The sequence below is a fragment of the Sparus aurata genome, chromosome 21 (assembly GCF_900880675.1).
Source record: "Sparus aurata chromosome 21, fSpaAur1.1, whole genome shotgun sequence".
NCBI classification, from domain to species: Eukaryota; Metazoa; Chordata; class Actinopteri; order Spariformes; family Sparidae; genus Sparus; species Sparus aurata.
This window is the reverse complement of record NC_044207.1, coordinates 21,098,008-21,115,390: the sequence shown is the minus strand read 5'-3', so window position 1 is coordinate 21,115,390 and position 17,383 is coordinate 21,098,008. Positions and strand designations below refer to the sequence as shown.

General features: G+C 43.4%; 1 protein-coding gene across 5 annotated transcripts in view; it reads right to left on the bottom strand.

The window, feature by feature from the left end:
- The window catches only part of cacna1eb (calcium channel, voltage-dependent, R type, alpha 1E subunit b), a 64,976-nt gene that overhangs the window by 16,011 nt on the left and 31,582 nt on the right, over positions 1-17,383 (bottom strand). For 4 of the 5 annotated variants that reach the window (XM_030402444.1, XM_030402447.1, XM_030402445.1 and 1 more), the window contains 18 exons: positions 16,506-16,718; positions 15,134-15,324; positions 14,954-15,057; positions 14,756-14,871; positions 12,849-12,902; positions 11,489-11,569; positions 11,184-11,393; positions 10,974-11,086; positions 9,975-10,087; positions 9,699-9,830; positions 9,360-9,429; positions 8,800-8,917; positions 6,952-7,019; positions 6,646-6,713; positions 3,880-4,647; positions 2,798-3,057; positions 2,395-2,524; positions 2,179-2,308 (listed from right to left, as the gene is read on the bottom strand). In XM_030402444.1, coding sequence (XP_030258304.1) covers positions 2,179-2,308; positions 2,395-2,524; positions 2,798-3,057; positions 3,880-4,647; positions 6,646-6,713; positions 6,952-7,019; positions 8,800-8,917; positions 9,360-9,429; positions 9,699-9,830; positions 9,975-10,087; positions 10,974-11,086; positions 11,184-11,393; positions 11,489-11,569; positions 12,849-12,902; positions 14,756-14,871; positions 14,954-15,057; positions 15,134-15,324; positions 16,506-16,718 — 2,939 coding nt within the window. The remainder of the gene's footprint in view (positions 1-2,178; positions 2,309-2,394; positions 2,525-2,797; positions 3,058-3,879; positions 4,648-6,645; positions 6,714-6,951; positions 7,020-8,799; positions 8,918-9,359; positions 9,430-9,698; positions 9,831-9,974; positions 10,088-10,973; positions 11,087-11,183; positions 11,394-11,488; positions 11,570-12,848; positions 12,903-14,755; positions 14,872-14,953; positions 15,058-15,133; positions 15,325-16,505; positions 16,719-17,383) is intronic. The other variant, XM_030402446.1, reaches the window with a different exon arrangement.

Below are 17,383 nucleotides of genomic sequence, written 5' to 3'. Positions count from 1 at the left end.
CGGCATGCGTGTTTTGTCTTGCCTTTGCTGCCATTCCGTCCCACTGTTTGTTTGTTTTTCCCGTGTCGTCCAGAAGGTGTTGTCCATCTGCCATTCACACTCTGACTGAATCCATGTGAATGAGGCACAATATCTCCCAACGGCACGCTTAAATATTGACCATATTTTGGATCCACGGTGTCTGGTTTGAGCATTCCTTTTAGTGAAAACACACTTGCTTAGACTTAGTATGGATTTGGGACAGTGGTACGGCTTCAAAGGAGTGCATACAATTCCTTGAAACCCATCCGGTCAGAGTGATCATCTGGTTAAAAAATTCTCTCTGTCTACCTCTGGATCCCCTTGAATCATTTGGCTAATTGGGTACTGTTTGGTGCTGTTACAAGCTCTGGGTGGTGGTACTCCAGAGGTTTAGTTACTTAGAAAAGACACATTTAAAAAGAATGGCTAAAATCCGTACAGCACACGCCAAGATATCCTGACGTTTAGTCGCTAGTATGAGTCAGGCTCCCAAATTCCTCAATGCTACAGTTCCCATACATTCATGCATGATGGCATCTTTTGTTAGAACGTCCCTACAAAGTCAGCAGACTGCCCCTTTAAAAAGCAATTTAACATCAGTATGAGAACAGTGATTGCTGCTCTCTCTGGTTCAAAGTTTACAGTTGGCCTCACCTCTGAACACACCCGGGATCACTCTCGGGTGTTGCGGGTAGTGTGCACCTGTAGCCACACCCAGCCAGTGATGTCACAGCATCCAGGAGTCCACCTGTACGTCACTGCAGCCAGGTGAGCACTTAAGCCACTGGATGTCAGCAAAGACAAGTTTTTCAAGCTCCTTTTCAAGTCTGCCTGCTTTCCTTCAACAGCAGGACAGTGACTAAATAAGGTTGTTTTTTTTGGATCGTTGGCTTCAGATGGGAAATGACTGGCAGCGTGGCACGTAGATGGTGTGTCACATCTTCTAATGTGGCTTTGTGGATTTTTCTCTCCCTCTAGTTTGTGCTTATTTGGTCACTCTTGACACTTTGCGTGATACTGAGTCGCGCAAAGCTGTGAAAAACAAACTGCGCAGCTCTCTCTTTCCCAGGCAAAGCTGCCGATTCTCACCTTGCGTGTGCGTGTAACCAAATGTGTCACGCCACATTGTTGCTGACGGAGTGTTATGTCAACCCGAGATCAAACAGTAAACCTGAAAGCTAAAATGTTGATCATTGGTATTCCAGAAGGAGTCATGTCGAGTTCATTCTTTTAGCGTTTGGGACTGAAAAGCTGCCTCGAGGATAAATGTCTGTAAAAGACGGACCTAATCTATACTTGTTGTTTTAACAACATTTTCCTCAGTGTAACACTTTCATGTTGCTCGGCTGTGATGTCAGCGTCTGATTGTGAGCCCTTTGTGTCACTTGCACTAATTAAAGACTGCTGAATAAACCGGTTGACACTTCAGACATCAGCTGCTTCTTTAAGGCGTTTGTGTGCGACAGTCTGACATTCACACCCACTTCATGCTCTTGTGTTCATGTTGTCCTTGTCTCTCTTTCATCCTCTGTGTGTGTGCACACTTCAGCTTTTGTCTCCTGTGTGTTGTTTGTAGTCTGTCCTCTTTTCAAGTCTCCGCGGTGGAGACGAGGCCGTGCTGCTCCGGTCTGTTTGGGAACACCTGAAGCTCGCAGATTCATATTCTTCAGATACGTTCACAACCTATCCATAATTTTGTTGTCTTAATTACTGTCATTAAGAAGTGTTTTTGTCTATTCTATCGCACACCATCTATTGCATGTCTGTCTGTCGTGAGCGAGGCATCCCTCCTCTGTTAATCCTCCTGAAAAGTCTTAATTTCAACAGAATTTTTTTGTGTGTGTGAGTATTTCCTTGTCAAAATCAAGTGTCTAAAGCTGCTTTTCTATCGGCCAAAGCTTTCCCAGGAACTAGGAACCTTTCAAGGGAACTCAAATTTGTTTCCAACGTTGGGACAAGGCTCTAAATTAATTAACACATCTCGTCTTGCAGACACATCTTGCTTGGGTCAGCTATTAACAGTTTTTCCTGTAGCAGTGATTGTATTTTTCGAGCTTCTCCTGGCCTTTAATATTGTGGTTCTGAGTTATAGCCTTTTGTTTCTGGTGAATGTGCCATCATATGGACACTTACAAGAGAGATGTATTCTGATCTCACCTTGTTTCTGTCTGAATTGGTGCACACTGGGTCCTCAGCAGCCAACGCAATGCTGCTCGCCACGATCACGAGGAGGATGGTCATCTCGAAGTAGCGCAGAGTGACCACATAGTGGCAGATCCTCCTGATACTGCAGATCGACGAGGGGGAAGGCGTTAGCACAAAGAGCCAAAAAAAGATAACGCTACTGCTATGGTAGATTTCATCGCCTCTTACGGGTTGGATGACTTGAAGATGAACATGCTGTCTGGAGCAACACGTTTGGGGGGAGTGGGAGCAACTTCCTCCTCCTCTGTCTCATCGTCTATCTGGTCAGAGCTATATGCCTCCAACTCTTTACTGTTCCCTAAAAGACAAATAGATAGGGACAGCCAGGGATGTGAGAGAAGAGAAGAAAATGTTTTAGCTGTACAGGAACAGTTATGACAGATAAAGAACAACGTGAGTCACCGTGCCGGTGCCGGTGCCGGTGCCGGTGGATTCATCTGAAAAAGACTACAGGAGTGGCACTCTCATCAGATGTCAGAAACACCTACACGAGGTCATCCAGAGTGATACTGATGATAAATCCCACTCTATGATGATGTGTGACTGCAGTTTGAAGTGTTCACGGCGCTACCTGTCATGGGTGTGAGCTCCAGCAGCGGTTGTGCGGACATTTCAATCGCCACGCTGCCCTCCAGGTTGGACTTGTTACGTTTGATGGAGACCGGGCGGCTCTCAGACTCGATGGCCCTCACAGTGGACTCTGTGGCCTCCAAGGCGGCTTCCACTGGGACGTTTTGGCCGTCGTACTGGTCGGAGTGCCCACCCTGCTCGGACCAGGTACAGTCCAGCAGCTGCTCACATTGAGGAGGGTCGGGAATGTCGCCACCAGCTCTGAAAAGGGGGAAAAAAGATCATTGAGGGTGAAGAACTGTGCGGGTTAAGCTTTGGTTCATTTAACTTGCGGGGATCCCAATAGTCCATTGAACAATAAAAGGGTCCTGATTGTTCAGAGGGCCTGATTTTCACAAATAGCACACTGAATTTATTTTGCCCTAAATATCTTCATGTTGAGTTTGGGTTTGAGCATGTTGCTCGGTATATGGCCAGACATGTGGCCTACTGAGGGCAAAACCACCACTGATTCAGCACTAATACATTTCTAATAGAAGAGCTGTGGGACAAAATCCACACTCCGCCTTCTGTGCAATAGATGAAAATTAAAGTGGAGCAATACATGGCCTCAGCAGTAAGACGAAACAAGTCGATATCTCTGAAAGTCAAACTCCCTTTTAGTATTAATACCTTTTTTTGTGTTACTAACATCATCCAAGGACAGAAGAAAGACTAAAAAGACAATCGTCTAACTATGGAATATACACAGTTGACTTGTTTAACCTGGACTGTGGTGACATCTTGCATGAAAGGTCGACGAACTTCATCGAAAGATCTCCTTTCATCCACGATGGACAGGTAGAGTGATTACAGCAGCTAAGACCTTTCTAAATGCACATGTGGGCATGTGGATAATGTTTTGAGATGGATTTTTAACATGTGAATCTCCCCATTGTAAGAATAAAAGAGAGAGATGACAAAGTGCCATTCTGACTCAAAAATATCCACTCACATTTCAGATAATTGCATACAACGATGACAAAATACAGGGACATTTCTTTGGAAGTCCCTTCATTCAGGGGAACATGAGAACAGCCTTACCTCCGGTAATCTTCTCCCACTTCTGCATACGGGTTGACGATGCATGTTCCATCATCTTGGACTGATCCTCCTTCTCCCTCTGTTTTCTCCCTCTCCTCTCTGTCTTCCTTTTCCTCTCTCTCGTCCAGTATCTTCCTCTCCTGGCTGAGCGAGCGTCTGACTAGCGGCACCTCATGCGGTGCCTGGGCAATGTCCAGACTCTTGGCTTCAGGACGAGCTTCGCGGTGGCGGTGCCGTCTGTGTCGCGCCCCTTCCTCTGGCCCCTGACTGGGTCTGAACTTGCGGGCCATCCTGTGCCTGCCGCCGCCTGTGTTCCTGTGGTTGGCTCCTCCTGTTTTCTCCTCGCTCAGGTTGACCAGAGGCTCAGCGTCAGGAGGCTCGGGGATGGGGATGGAGATGGACATCGGTGGCTCGGGGAGGGGCATCCCCACAGACATGGGAGATTCAGGCAGGTGAGCTGGGCTGGCCTCTGGGGAGAGAGTGGTGGCATGGTGGGTGGTGGTTGGAGTTTCTGCGGTGTCCTCCGTAGGGCTGGCAAACAGCTCCTCTCTGCTCGCCATCTGGCGTCGTTTGCGTAGCTGGTTGGCTCTCTGCTCCCACACCGACATGTTGACCTTTCTCCTCCTCTCACGGCGGTTGGAGAAGGCCTTGGTGTGACTGATAGGCGGTTCATCTGCTGCCCCTGCTGGACCCTCGGCTTCGTCTGGGAAGGTCGGTCGGCCCCGGTGGATGGCTCGCTTCCTGTAGAGGTAGGGTCTTCTCCTCCCACTAAGGACCACAATATATTTCACATCAGTACAGAACAGCAACAGGCCCAGATTTAAGGAACTGGTGACATAAAAACATCAAGGCTTGTGCCCATTTAGCATACCAGTTATTTAAAACATATTCAAACAAATTAAATAAAACTTGCAAGAAAAGGACAAACCTTTTTTCGTTAATTTACAATGTTAGTTGACTATTAACAACAAGCAAAAAATTCTCATGATAAAAATGTGCAAAAATACTACAAGCTACAAAAATAACAAATACATCAAAGAACTGAAAAAAAATTAGGATACCTGAGAGGTAAAAGACGGATCAAAAGAAAAACCACCATGACAAAAAAAATAAAAAAAGGTAAGGTGCAGGATTTTAGGTGCAAACATAGTTTAACATCGAGAAAATAATCTCAATAATTGAGCAGGAAAACTCAAGGGAGAAATTCTGTGAGACAGAGATGCATACAAATATACTTACTGGTGTTCGGACTCTTTTGGTGTCCATGTAATCAATGAGTGATTATTTGAAAACAAGACATTAGTGTTTTACAACATACACAGAACATTTGTTGTGACACAGAACAAAATGTGCGAAGGTGGTTTTAGCATTTAGCACAAGGAAGCCCCTCACTTACGGCTGTTAACATAAAATATTATTCGTAATTTCAGGGTTCAACTTGATTCCACAGCTAAAGTTACATTTTGTTCAGTGTCACATAACAGGCATAGAAACAAGACAACGTGATGGAAGCAGCAGAAACATTGTAGTACACGTCAAAATCGGCATCTTGGTTGCTGCAACACGTACAACATTCAAATATGTAACAGACAAATGATACATTCAGTGTTCAGTGTTATCTGTCATTGATGTGGGGTTTTTTTCTCTTTACATTTTTACTCATTTTCACCTTTACTCCACAAAAATTATGATGAAATGAGCAAATCCCCTCTGGAAAAAACTAAACTAAAACTAAACTGAATTGAAAACAAAAATGTAAGCGAAATAACCCATACATTAACTATAAATAAAGGTCCAGCACATGAGCAGGAAAAATACATGTTTCAATCTTTAATCACATTAAATGTTTTGTAAAATCAAGCTAGTCTTGGAAATAAATTAAAAAATTGCAGTTACTGGTGAAACTGAGCCAGGCCACTGCTCTGAATGAGACACTTGATGTGTCCCAGCAGCTTCCTCAAGTACTCTTGAGCCAGAGCCCATTTGGAAATCGGTCAATCTGATGTGTCACGTACTACAGAAGCTTAATGGCGCCTACAATAACTCCATTGTCACACTGGCATGATGATCAGAGTCATTCTAAGTCGGGAATCTTGGTCAAAATGTGACACCTCTCTAAAATGTGCCTTCTCCCCGTAGAGTGACACGTTGAGACTTCCCGCTGTTCCCAAAAATCCTCCTCCTGACTTACTGGATCATTAGGCCTGTGCGAAAGCCACCAGGTCATCGGAAGGAGCAGGAAATGAGCGATGGATTACTCTTGTTAACAAAAAGAGGCTTCCCATTATACCAATGACAGGCCGAGATAATTATAGGAAGAGTCTCAGTCTGTCAGGGTTCATGCTTCGAAATCAGGCACGTTCAATCAACATGTCGTCGGTGCTTTAAACATGCCTTCGCTAACTTTGCATTCACCATGCAACTGAGCTTGTACTCAGAGAGTCCACAACCAGTTACATTGTGGATTTATTCATAAATTGACTTTTAAACCTTTAACAGAAGCAGCAAGACGATCAAATTCAGAACTACTACCAGTTGTCCCGCGGCACCCACACTGTCTCTTAAGTGAATCTTAGTTTGATTTGCTGCTGAAAAACAAACAAATTTGAAGAATCGTTACAAATTTTTTTGAGGGGCCAATCTGACGTGAGGAGTTCTGATCGTAGACACAGGCAAACACTCCCGACTAAGAGCTACTTAAGAGCTGTGAATGCTCTGGGTGTCTTGTCTAAAAAAAAAAATGCAATTTTGTTAAGAATGACGTACTCAGATATCAGGCCGTCTCTGCCTCTGGCGTATCTCTGGTTGAAGAACTCCTCTTCCTCCTCTTCATCCTGACGAAGACAAAATGATTAATTGATAATGATAAACTTTCTTGTAGGGCACTTTTCAAAACAAATAAGTTAGGCGATGCTTTACAAGACAAAAATAACTGGTAGACAAACAATGACTAAAGGCAAGGATCATTAACAGAATGTCTTTGCATATAACTAGGTTGAATACGACACTTGTAACGTAGGTGACTGAAGGTGTGCGCTGTAAATACAGATATTTTATGGAAACAGTGCAAACCTTTGTCAGTTCCTGTGCGTTGGCCAGATTATCCACAGCGATGGCCAAGAAGACATTCAGCAGTGTGTCTGTCAGGAAAGCAGTTAAGAACAAAACCAAACTTTGGGAACCTATTGATGTTTGGTGCCCTCCTCGCCCTTTTCTTAATGAGACTGAAACAGATTTGACAGAATCATGTAAATATAATCTCTGTTTTCTCACATCCCATGGTCTCATGCTGATGTTAGCTTTACGTTTACCTCACAGACATGAGAATAGTATCAATCTTCTTACAGAACTCTCTCCAAGAAGCCAAACTACTCCTTTCAGTTTCAGTAAAACCTGTAATGACTGTAGAAAAAATATAATGGGACGTTATGAATTTAACTTCCCGACACTAAGTATTTAACAAGAACGTTAAATTCATCTAACCTGACTCACCAGATGGTTTATCATACCATCTGGGACGTTGTCCTTTCGAAACTGTTTAGAAAAGGGCAGGCACTTTCAAAAAATACTTGGCAGTCAGTTGGACGAACCATCTGTCAATCACTGTTTATGAGCTGGTCCTGGAACCGGTTCCCTCGACAAAAAGCCCATAGGATTGGGTTTTGGATGATCGCAGAAATCAAGCTCTGTGGCGAACACAAGTTTATGATACTTACATGTGTCGCTCAGCAGGATAATCTTCATAAGCGAAAGTCGCTTTTATGATTTCTGTGTGAACTGTAATTGCAAACACCAAAAGTAAAAAGATAACGTAAGGTTTCAAATAAACTACATCGCAGTTGGAAGACTTAAACGTCACCAACACTAAGCGCATTTTACTATAGATTAAAATATACAAGACGGAAAAATTCATTGGTTGGGATCTTAGGACACATGGTCATGGTCTTCATCAGCGAATACAGATGGCTCAATGGTCATCATGTTACCTGAGCATCAATAACATCATAGTTTCTCTTCAAAGGTTTCAGATGTGAATGTCCTACCAGAATAGTTTTTGTGACTTTAGTCTGCCTGTAACGTCCTCGCAACTTCTGTCAGCTCATCAAGTCACTTGTTTGCAACCAAATCGCTTTAAAATTCACAAGTGGGGTATTTACTAATGTATTTTAAGTCGTGGAAGACTGAACACAACCAGAACTCTGGTTGTCACATCTACACGATGCCTGTAGCTGCCATCTCTAGCTGCCAGTTTTTGGTTTTTTTTCTCAAAGGAAACACTAACTGGGCTGAAAAAAAATTCTCTGGAGGCCGTCTCTAAGCCTTGCTGCCAATCTGGCACGGTGGCCACCCGCGGTATTGCAGTGAAAAACTCCCCCGTAGCCCAAACAGCCTTTCCCCCATAGAACGCCAATATAAAAGAGATAGGTATAAAACTGTTGACAGGATATCAAGAACTGTACCAGGTCGATTATGACTCTTGTTGATCCATGGAAGTTTTCATATTGATAAGACTTCCCTCAAAACTGAGAAAAATGTGTGATGTCATCATAATGCAAAGTCTATGGGCCAGTCTGTTTAATGGGCCGCACAACCAGGAAGTAGACGCAGAGGCTAGAAAACATTTTGGGCGTATGCTCTAGACAAACAATCGTCATTGATGCTCATGCAATTATCTCGAGCACCAAGAAACAATAAACAATAATCCAAGAAAATTATATTATTCTGAAAGAGGTTATTCTGCTGCTATTTCTGCAATAAAATGACTTTTCATGACTTTTATCCGTGCTGAAGTATTCTCACACGGTGTTCATTCCACTTTCACTCAAGTAAAAGATCTGAATACTTCCACCACTGATCATGTACAGCTTTAAACAATATATCAGAGCCTCCAGAACGCTTTTGAAGAGTCAGTAAGGATACAGTTTCCAAACAAGGTGAGCACTATGAAGTAGATCGATGACCACATGCCATACTGGACTCCACCCTGCGAGCGGATCCCGTTATACATCACCTCGTTCCAGTCCTCGCCCGTCAGAATCTGGAGGCAAACGCACAGAATACAAAGCACGAATAATTACATTGCTCGTGTGCGATTCAAGAGAACACTGGCCTTAAAATACATTAATCGGGAGATGTATTATCATTTGTCTGCAACACCAGTTTATGATATGGTATTAAAAGTGACAGCAAGATCAGTAATTACTACGTGTGCAGATCAAAACAGCCTTTCACTGTGCGGTTGGTTTTTGTAGCCGATCCGATGTGCATTCGTTCACGTTTCACTCGTCTTGATATTCATGCGCGCATATGTGTGCATGGATGTGTGGGATGATAGCGGAGGCAGGGGGGTGGAGAGCGAGCGAGCAGAGTTGTTTAATCTGCGCCTGGGGTGAGAAATATCCCAGGGTGCAATGTGTCATGGAGAGCAAGCAGAACGGGGAGGGGGGAGGGAGGGAGGGAGGGATCTGTGGGAGCCAAACCTGAAACACTGTCATGATGGCAGCTGGAAATGTGTCAAAGTTGGTGGGAGTGTAATCTTCAAAGATGAACCTAGAGGGAAGGAAGATAGAAAGCAGGGTCAGATATGACCAAGGAAAGAATAGGAGGAGGAAGGAAGAGGAGGAGGAGGATGCGGAGCTATTTTCATCCAGGCATGTAATTTCCTCTCCTCTTCATCATAGACGCCATTGAGAGAAAAACTGCTGATCGGTTTGCGGGCCGTAGAAGCCGTGTCAAAACTTCGGCACGGTCAGATGGCGAGGTTAAAATGTGAACCAAGGAGAAAACTGGCCCTCGGTAACTGTGAGGATGTCGCTCACCTCCCTCCAAACAGCTGCATCCCCAGCAGAGCAAACACCACGATGAAGAGAAAGAGAAGGAACAGCAGGCTGATGATGGACTTCATGGAGCTCATGAGGGACACAACCAGGTTCCTGAGAGAGGCCCAGTATCTGACAGAGAGAAATCACACGCTGTTTGTCTTTTTGAACACAGCTCTGTAAAAATATACACAGAAAAAATATGCTCCAAACTAGGCCCCTAAATTAGCCAGAACGCGTTGTTTTTCATGCGAATGGTCTCGTTGTCCCACTTACTTGGTGATCTTGAAAATTCTCAGAAGTCTCAGCGCCCTCAGCACACTGATGCCAAACGACATGCCCGGCCTGAAGAAGCCCCAAACCACCTCGAAGATGCTGCCGACGATGACCTGCAGAACATGTCGAACAGCAGAAAAGATTATTTGATCCTAACACAAATCATACAGATTATTAGAAATATTAATCTGATGGTTTTTTTTTCGTTTGATTGCCAGGAAAATAAATTAATTTCACAATGCACGCAAGCGGCAACGCTTACAGCAGCTTCAACAAATAAATGTAGTGGAGTAAAAAGTATATTATTTGCCTCTAAAATGCAGTAGAGTGGCAGTATAAAGTAGCAAAAAATGGAAATAAGTTAAGTACAAGTACCTTAAAATTACACTTAAGTGCATTATTTAAGTATATTCTATGTCATTCCATTCCATCACTGGCTATTCCAAATTTTGACCCTAAGATTTCCATTTTTACTGCACAAGTACATTGGTTCCAAATATTGGTTACCGGTCTGTTTGATTACTGATTAACAGAAAAAAAAACCCAACACATCAGCTGATCCTTAATCCTAACCCTCTGTCGTCCACGCTCACTACAGATTGACTTCTCAAGGCTCAACCAGGAGGTTTGATTCAGCAACTTCAATAACTCTGTAACTCTGAAACTAAAATTGGTCTTTAATTAACTAAAATGTAGTCTTTATGAGTGTAATTAATTGATGTTATCACTGTGTACATGTACAATGTAAAATGCTCTCCCCTCAATTTTTATTGTTAATTTCCCCCCGATATTATACGTATTGTATTTATGAAAGTGGTGGCTACAGGCTGGTGTTCGCGTGTGCTTAATACATTCGTGAGACTGGTTTACTTCCTGATTTATTGGCTTCCACACCAGAAATCGACTTTTTTCCTCAGTGATATAAAACAGAATTGCTTTGAGTCAGTTTTTCTTTCTCTAGTGCAATATGGAGTCAGAATGAGAGATGAAGGACCTCACCCCGCAGTCAAAGCAGTTGAAAGATGAATGGAAGTAGAGCCGGAAACCCAGACCATACATTTTCAAAAACATCTCAGCCAAAAACAGCCCCAGGAAAACAAATTCTGCATAGTCTAGAGATGAGGAAACAAAAACGGCAATTCAATCAGAGGAGACGGAGGCAGACATGACACAGAAGTAGTAAATCGAGAATGAGATGTAAAAACCTACAGAGGAAGATGGTCAGCCAGTCGGGCTGGTTGTGGTGGACGATGGCCACACAGATGGTGTTGAGAGCCACCAGACTGAGCACCATCAGGTAGAAAGTGTCCGTCTTCACCATCCGGCGGATGGAGATGCGAAGCATGCGCTCTTTACGCCTCAGGTAGGCAGCGGGGCCGCGCCGGCCACTGCGGAAGTTCATCCTCGATCGTGACATACCTGAGAGAGACGGATGGAGAATCACAGGTTCAAGTGGAAACGTGACGGGGCAGGAGGGTGAGGACAGAACAGAGATGGTGAAGCGCTTCACTCACTGGCTGTAGACGTGTCTGTAAACTTCTCGTCCCCTGGCGCTCCTCTCCGTGCACCGGTCTTCTTACTCGCTCTCTTTAGCACTGTAAATGTTCCACAACAACTGAATTTCAATACATTTCAAGTGGAAAAATAATATAATGAACTACAGGGTCGTCTTAGATTTTGTAGGCAGAGTTATTATACCTTTCTGTTATGGTTTGAGTTTTTGTTTCAGTTATTTCCTGTTCATTTTGTAGAATTCATCCTCATGTGCCTTGTTGTGACTCTCCCCTTCCTGCCATCGTCTCTTTCCCGCCCCTTTCCTGTGTTACCTGTATGTTTATGCCTGTGTTTCTTAACCAGACTATCTACGTTTGGGTCCTCCTCTTTTTTTAACGTATCTACATTTAAAATAACGATAATGTCGAACTCAGTTCATTCGCAATTAGATTCACCATCACAATTTTGCAGCCTACTCGTATGGGCACACCAAGAGAGCAAAGAGAGGCGGCGCTTGTGGTCAGATTAACCCTCAGGTCAAGGATGTAACATTGCCGGTGCCATGATGCAATGACGGCTTTTCATCGTTCAGACGTAGGTATCGGTTGCGTAAATGCCTGTTTATTCAGAGCTCTCATGGAGGTGAGAGCAGGGTCATTGCTGAAGGACAGATATGAGATGAAAAGTTTCCCTGACCTAACAAGTAATCAACTCTCTTCCCCGCTCCTCACTCATCAGTCATTAGTTTGGCTTATAACTTTAATTTGACTTTACCGCCTATTTTATTTGCGAAAATAATTTATTCTCATGCTGTACGTGGAGAGATTTGCAGCATTTCAATGAAAAAAAAGGGGGGGGGGGAGACTGCTGATTGTGTTTAAACATGTTTTTCTTCTATTTTATCTTTGCTCTCCTCATCACCTTAAAACACTCATTCACAATACTTCCTGTTTTAAGCTGACTGATTTCATTTCCTTTTGTGCACAAGAGGTGATAATTAGGTGATAAATAATATAGTTGAATGCGACGTGAAGCATCTCGGGCGTATTCCTGCTGCGATTAAAAATTTTTTTTTTACGTAAAACTGACTCATGAGACTGACGTGTTGAATTGCCAACATGTTCACGTAACGAGGTACATATCGGAAAGAGGTTGAACCGGTAAAAACAAGCATTAGTGTTGTTGCTATGGTTACCTGCAGCTTGCACAATGATTTACAGTACGGGTTGTGGTTAAACTTGACCGGAAACAAGGTTTTGACATGTTTCCACACACAGATAAACAACGGAGCGTTTTCCCTGTGGCCGTTATGCAACATGTAATAATCGTGGATCCACGTGTGATGAAGTGTAGGTGTGTTTAAAGTGTGTGCGAACTCACCGTCTAGCGGCGATCTCCCTGAATTTTTATTCTCCTCTGCCAGCATTACCTCCTCTGTAACACAATACAAACTGGAGGTTATACACAGATTTATTTTCATACTGCACGATTTAAACCATCAGACGTGTAAATAGACATTTCAGGCTTGTGTTCTTTAGGCTGTCTGCGAACGTTAACAGGAACTGAGGCCAAACTGATGTAAACGTGTGCTTTGAGAGGCCAGCATGACCTTCTTCAGAGAAAAAAAGCTCTTATTCTCTCTTACATTCTCCCAATCTCTCTCTCTCTCTCTCTCTCTCTCTCTCTTCCCACTCTCACCCACATCCATGCACACATAAATATGCACCACAGCTCTCTCTCTCTCACACACACACACACACACGCATGTAAACACACACACACACACATGCTGCACACAAATTTAAGTCAGTGAGTCAGTATCACCTTTTTCTCACCCTCTCCTTGCGTGGGAGACCAGCAATGTAGATTGCCATTGCCACATTGTGTGTGTGTGTGCGTGTGTGTGTGCATGTGTGTGTGTGGCTACTTTACTGTAGGTCCAAACACTTTGAAAGTGTCTGTAGCAGAGCGATCACTTTACAGAATCTATAAGCTGGAAAAGAGCGACCGTTGAGCTGTTGAATTGCTGTAATCTTACAGTATCTGTACATTTTAATTAAGTCTCACATTGATAATGATGATCAGAAATTTGTCCTAAAATAAAGGAGTAGTTTCACTTTTGGTAAGTAAGCTTTGTTGCCTTTAAAGCGTTCGATGAGAAGATTGATACATCTCTCATGTCTTCCTGCAAAGCACGAAGCGTTGTAGGGCTCACGGGTTCATGCACACTACAGACTTTAGCCCTCCGCTAACTTGCACGGGGACAAAATTATTGGTTTCAGACCTCTACTAGACATCCAAAATGAAATCTGACCAAATGGAGCAAAATCTCATCGGGAAATGAGTCATTTCGAGGGGGTTGTGATGCTTGAAATATTTATACACCATTGTGTTCAAGTGGCTAACTTCCAGTTTGACCCTCAACTAACTTGAATGGGAAAAAAACATTTTATAGGTGTTTTAAAATGTGCAAATCCTACTGGACTGTATGGATCAAACTCATATAACGGTTCTGACACTCAAAATATTCAGTCTGTTTGGGTTCCCGTGCGTCACGGGACTTTGACACTATGTCAAATTGGCTTCAGAGCAGCCAGTTAGCTTAACTTAGCATAAAGACTGGAAACAAGGGGGGAAAAGCTCGCCTGGCTCGGTTAATCGACAACAATATCTCCCTGCCTGCAACTCTAAAACTCACTTATTATAAAAATATAATTAGCATTGCATATTCGTGTTGTGCTTTAATGCCTGTTCAGACTAACCATAGACCGATGGAGTCTGTCTGTCTGTTTATCTATCTCTCTGTTTTTTTAACACTGACTATTATGTAAAAATGGGCTGGGGGTGGTTGGGTGGGTGTTGGTGGAAAGTGGGAGTTTGTTTATTGTTTATTTGAACTCATACACTTTGTCTTTTTCCTGGAGTTGAATTTCATTGAATTTCAAAGAATAAAGAGTTATCCTCGTACCAAAAAGAAAGATTCATCCAAACCTGTTAAATTCTTATCAAACGTGTGCTATACAGTTGTTTCAGCACCATCTAATGCTTTCCTTTTCAGTGATGATTGCAGGAAAACCAAAAAAACATCTGGATCCAAACTGCATTAAGCGGGACTGACAGCACGTGACCAAGGGATTATTAGGGCAACTTTCCCTAAACTAAGAAGATCGCAGGTTCGCTCATGTGCATCCATAAACACCCAACACTCGCTGTGTTGCTGCATACCTCCGCACAACTCAACAACAGGTGTGTATCTGCAGATGTGAAGTTCTTCTGCTGCCCAGTACCTGCCCTGTCTATCCAGGCTCGGTAGCCGTTCAGTTCTCGCTCCACCTGCTGCTGCCGGCGTAGCTTCATGAAGGCCCGTCTGTTCTCCACCCTCTCCCTCTCCTTGGCGAACTCTCTAAAGAGAGAAGCGTTAAAAACTGGCGTCATAATCCAGGTGGAGACACCAACAATATGCACATAAGAGGAGTCACACTCACCCCGAGAGGACACCCAACACCAGGTTCAGCACAAAGAACGAGCCGATAATGATGAGAGGGATGAAGTAAATCCAGTTCCACGTGGGACCCAAGGCATCGTTGGTCTGAAAATCCGTAACAGTCATTCATTATTACACATATACAACAACTGTTTCGTGGTTCGACCAGAACTGAACTCACGTTGTAGAGCACGGCCGTCCATCCCTCCATGGTAATACACTGGAATACGGTGAGTACAGCGAACAGGATGTTGTCAAACTGCGTGATGCCGTCGTTGGGCCCGATCCAGGTGTCGTTGCAGTCGTACCTCTCCGGACACTTCCTGACTCCGCAGGCGAACGCCAACTCCGACGAGTCAACAGTCTCATTGTCTACGTCCAGAGACAATAGCAGTATAATGTGGATAAATATCCATTCAGCTACATTAAAACATTGTCCACATGACTAAACTAATATTTAGGTCTAGGCAGCTGGGCACCGCCACTAAACTTCCGTTATATTCCAATTGAACACTAAATCTTCATACATAGAATCTGTACCACATGCTGTAATGATGCATGTGGTGTACATTAACAACTCACACAAAGTCATATTCTGGTTTTCTAACCATCTGTCATATGCTTGAAACCACAACTTTAATGCGTTGGATGAACATACGAGAGCTTTAAAGATGCTGATATGCTGATTTTGTTACATTCAGACAGAGTAGGGTGAGCTTTTTTCACATTGTTTCCAGTCTTTTTGCTAAGCTAAGCTAATAGGCTTCTAGCTGTACCGGTATGAATCAGGCCAAAATGCCCTTTGACTAACTGACAGCCGACCATCAAGCCTGGTGTGTTAGGGGCCTTTACACGAGTGTGATGTGGACAAGAGCAGTTAAACTTGTAATGAGCACTAACAGACACAAATTATCACTCAAAGCAGAGTATTCCTAAATGTCTTTAAATGCGTCTGGAGGGCATCTTTACAGAATGAATTGCTTTATAATTAGGGGATAGATGAAATTATCTTTTCCTGCTCTAAATACTGTGAATCTACTCGAGTTTTTCAGCTCTGCGTTGCGCCTGGTAGTGACAGTAAATGCTGTGGTGTGGCGTGTGATTAGAGAGGAGTTGTTGACTAATTAAGCAGCAGCAAAAGCAGCCTGCAACAACTCTAATAATACCTCTGAGCTCGCTGCTACTATAATCTACGGGCGCCTCAGGTTCTCAAACAAAGATGCTCACACCCTCTGTTAAAGAACTGTGAGTGACACATGAGGTGTACCTGCTGGGAGAGCAGGTTTCTACCTGCCGGTAGAAACAAAGCGTGACAGGGATCCTCTAAAGACAGTGGTATTGTGATAAAAGAGGATGAACCTCAGGACAGGAGGAGCCCACAGATGGCGAGGTGGCCAAGCCAAAATTTATGCTTATACAGTCGTTCTGTTGGATATCATAATGCCTTACAACGGTTAAAACTAGCTGGTGAAAAACTTCGGGAAAACACTTACACTAGCTATCTACTTACTTTACAAACATAAAACAAAATTACATTTGGTGCGTGGATTGACCTTTTGGCTTTAGAAATGAAAGAGATTTGTGAGCAGTGTGTGCGTGGACCGCACCGAGGATATCCACAGATGGCAGACAGGTGTGATGAAGCTTCCCGCTGTAGAACTCCAGACCGATGATGGCGAACATGAGAATGGCGAAGAACAAAAGAAGGCCGATCTGGAGCAGCGGGATCATCGCCTTCATGATGGACTTCAGCACAATCTGCAGGCCTGAAAGAATTGACAAAGAACAAGATGGAAGACCAAAGTGTTTAAAATTAAAGGTCTGAGTCCATCAGTGCACTTGAGTCTGTTGATTCAACTAAATGTTGAAAAGACTCCACTTTGTAAAAACAATAGCTTTTGAAGGTTTGCTGCTTAACTGATTTTAAAACACTTCAATTTAAACTGTGTGTGACCTTTTTTTTCCCTAACATGAGTTTGTATCATCACAGAGAGGGCGGGTTAACCAAACTGAGATTAAAGAGAACATATTCAGTTTTGCTTTTGCACCTCACAAGATGAACAAAGCAGAATGCAGTGTTGTTACTGTAAAGGCAGTAATTAGCTGTTATGTTGCGGTTCTAGATTTACGCTGAAAAGTAGAGGTGTGGACATTTCTCGATTATAAAATACATAATAAAATACACTGTGATGCAGAGAGGGGGCATAATCGAGAGCCTTGTTTGGACGATAAAGTTTTAAAGTTACATTTGCGATTTCACGCTCATGGGTGGCACAGATCAGCAGCGAGTTTTACATCTCAGGCCACTTGTTGGATTTTGTGAACTTGTTACCGTCTGCAGCCATAAAGAAAACAGTGAGCCCAGCTAATCGGCCAGGAATTGAGGAAGCACCATCAACTTTGCTGTCCTGCTCTGAGAGGTGCTGTTCAA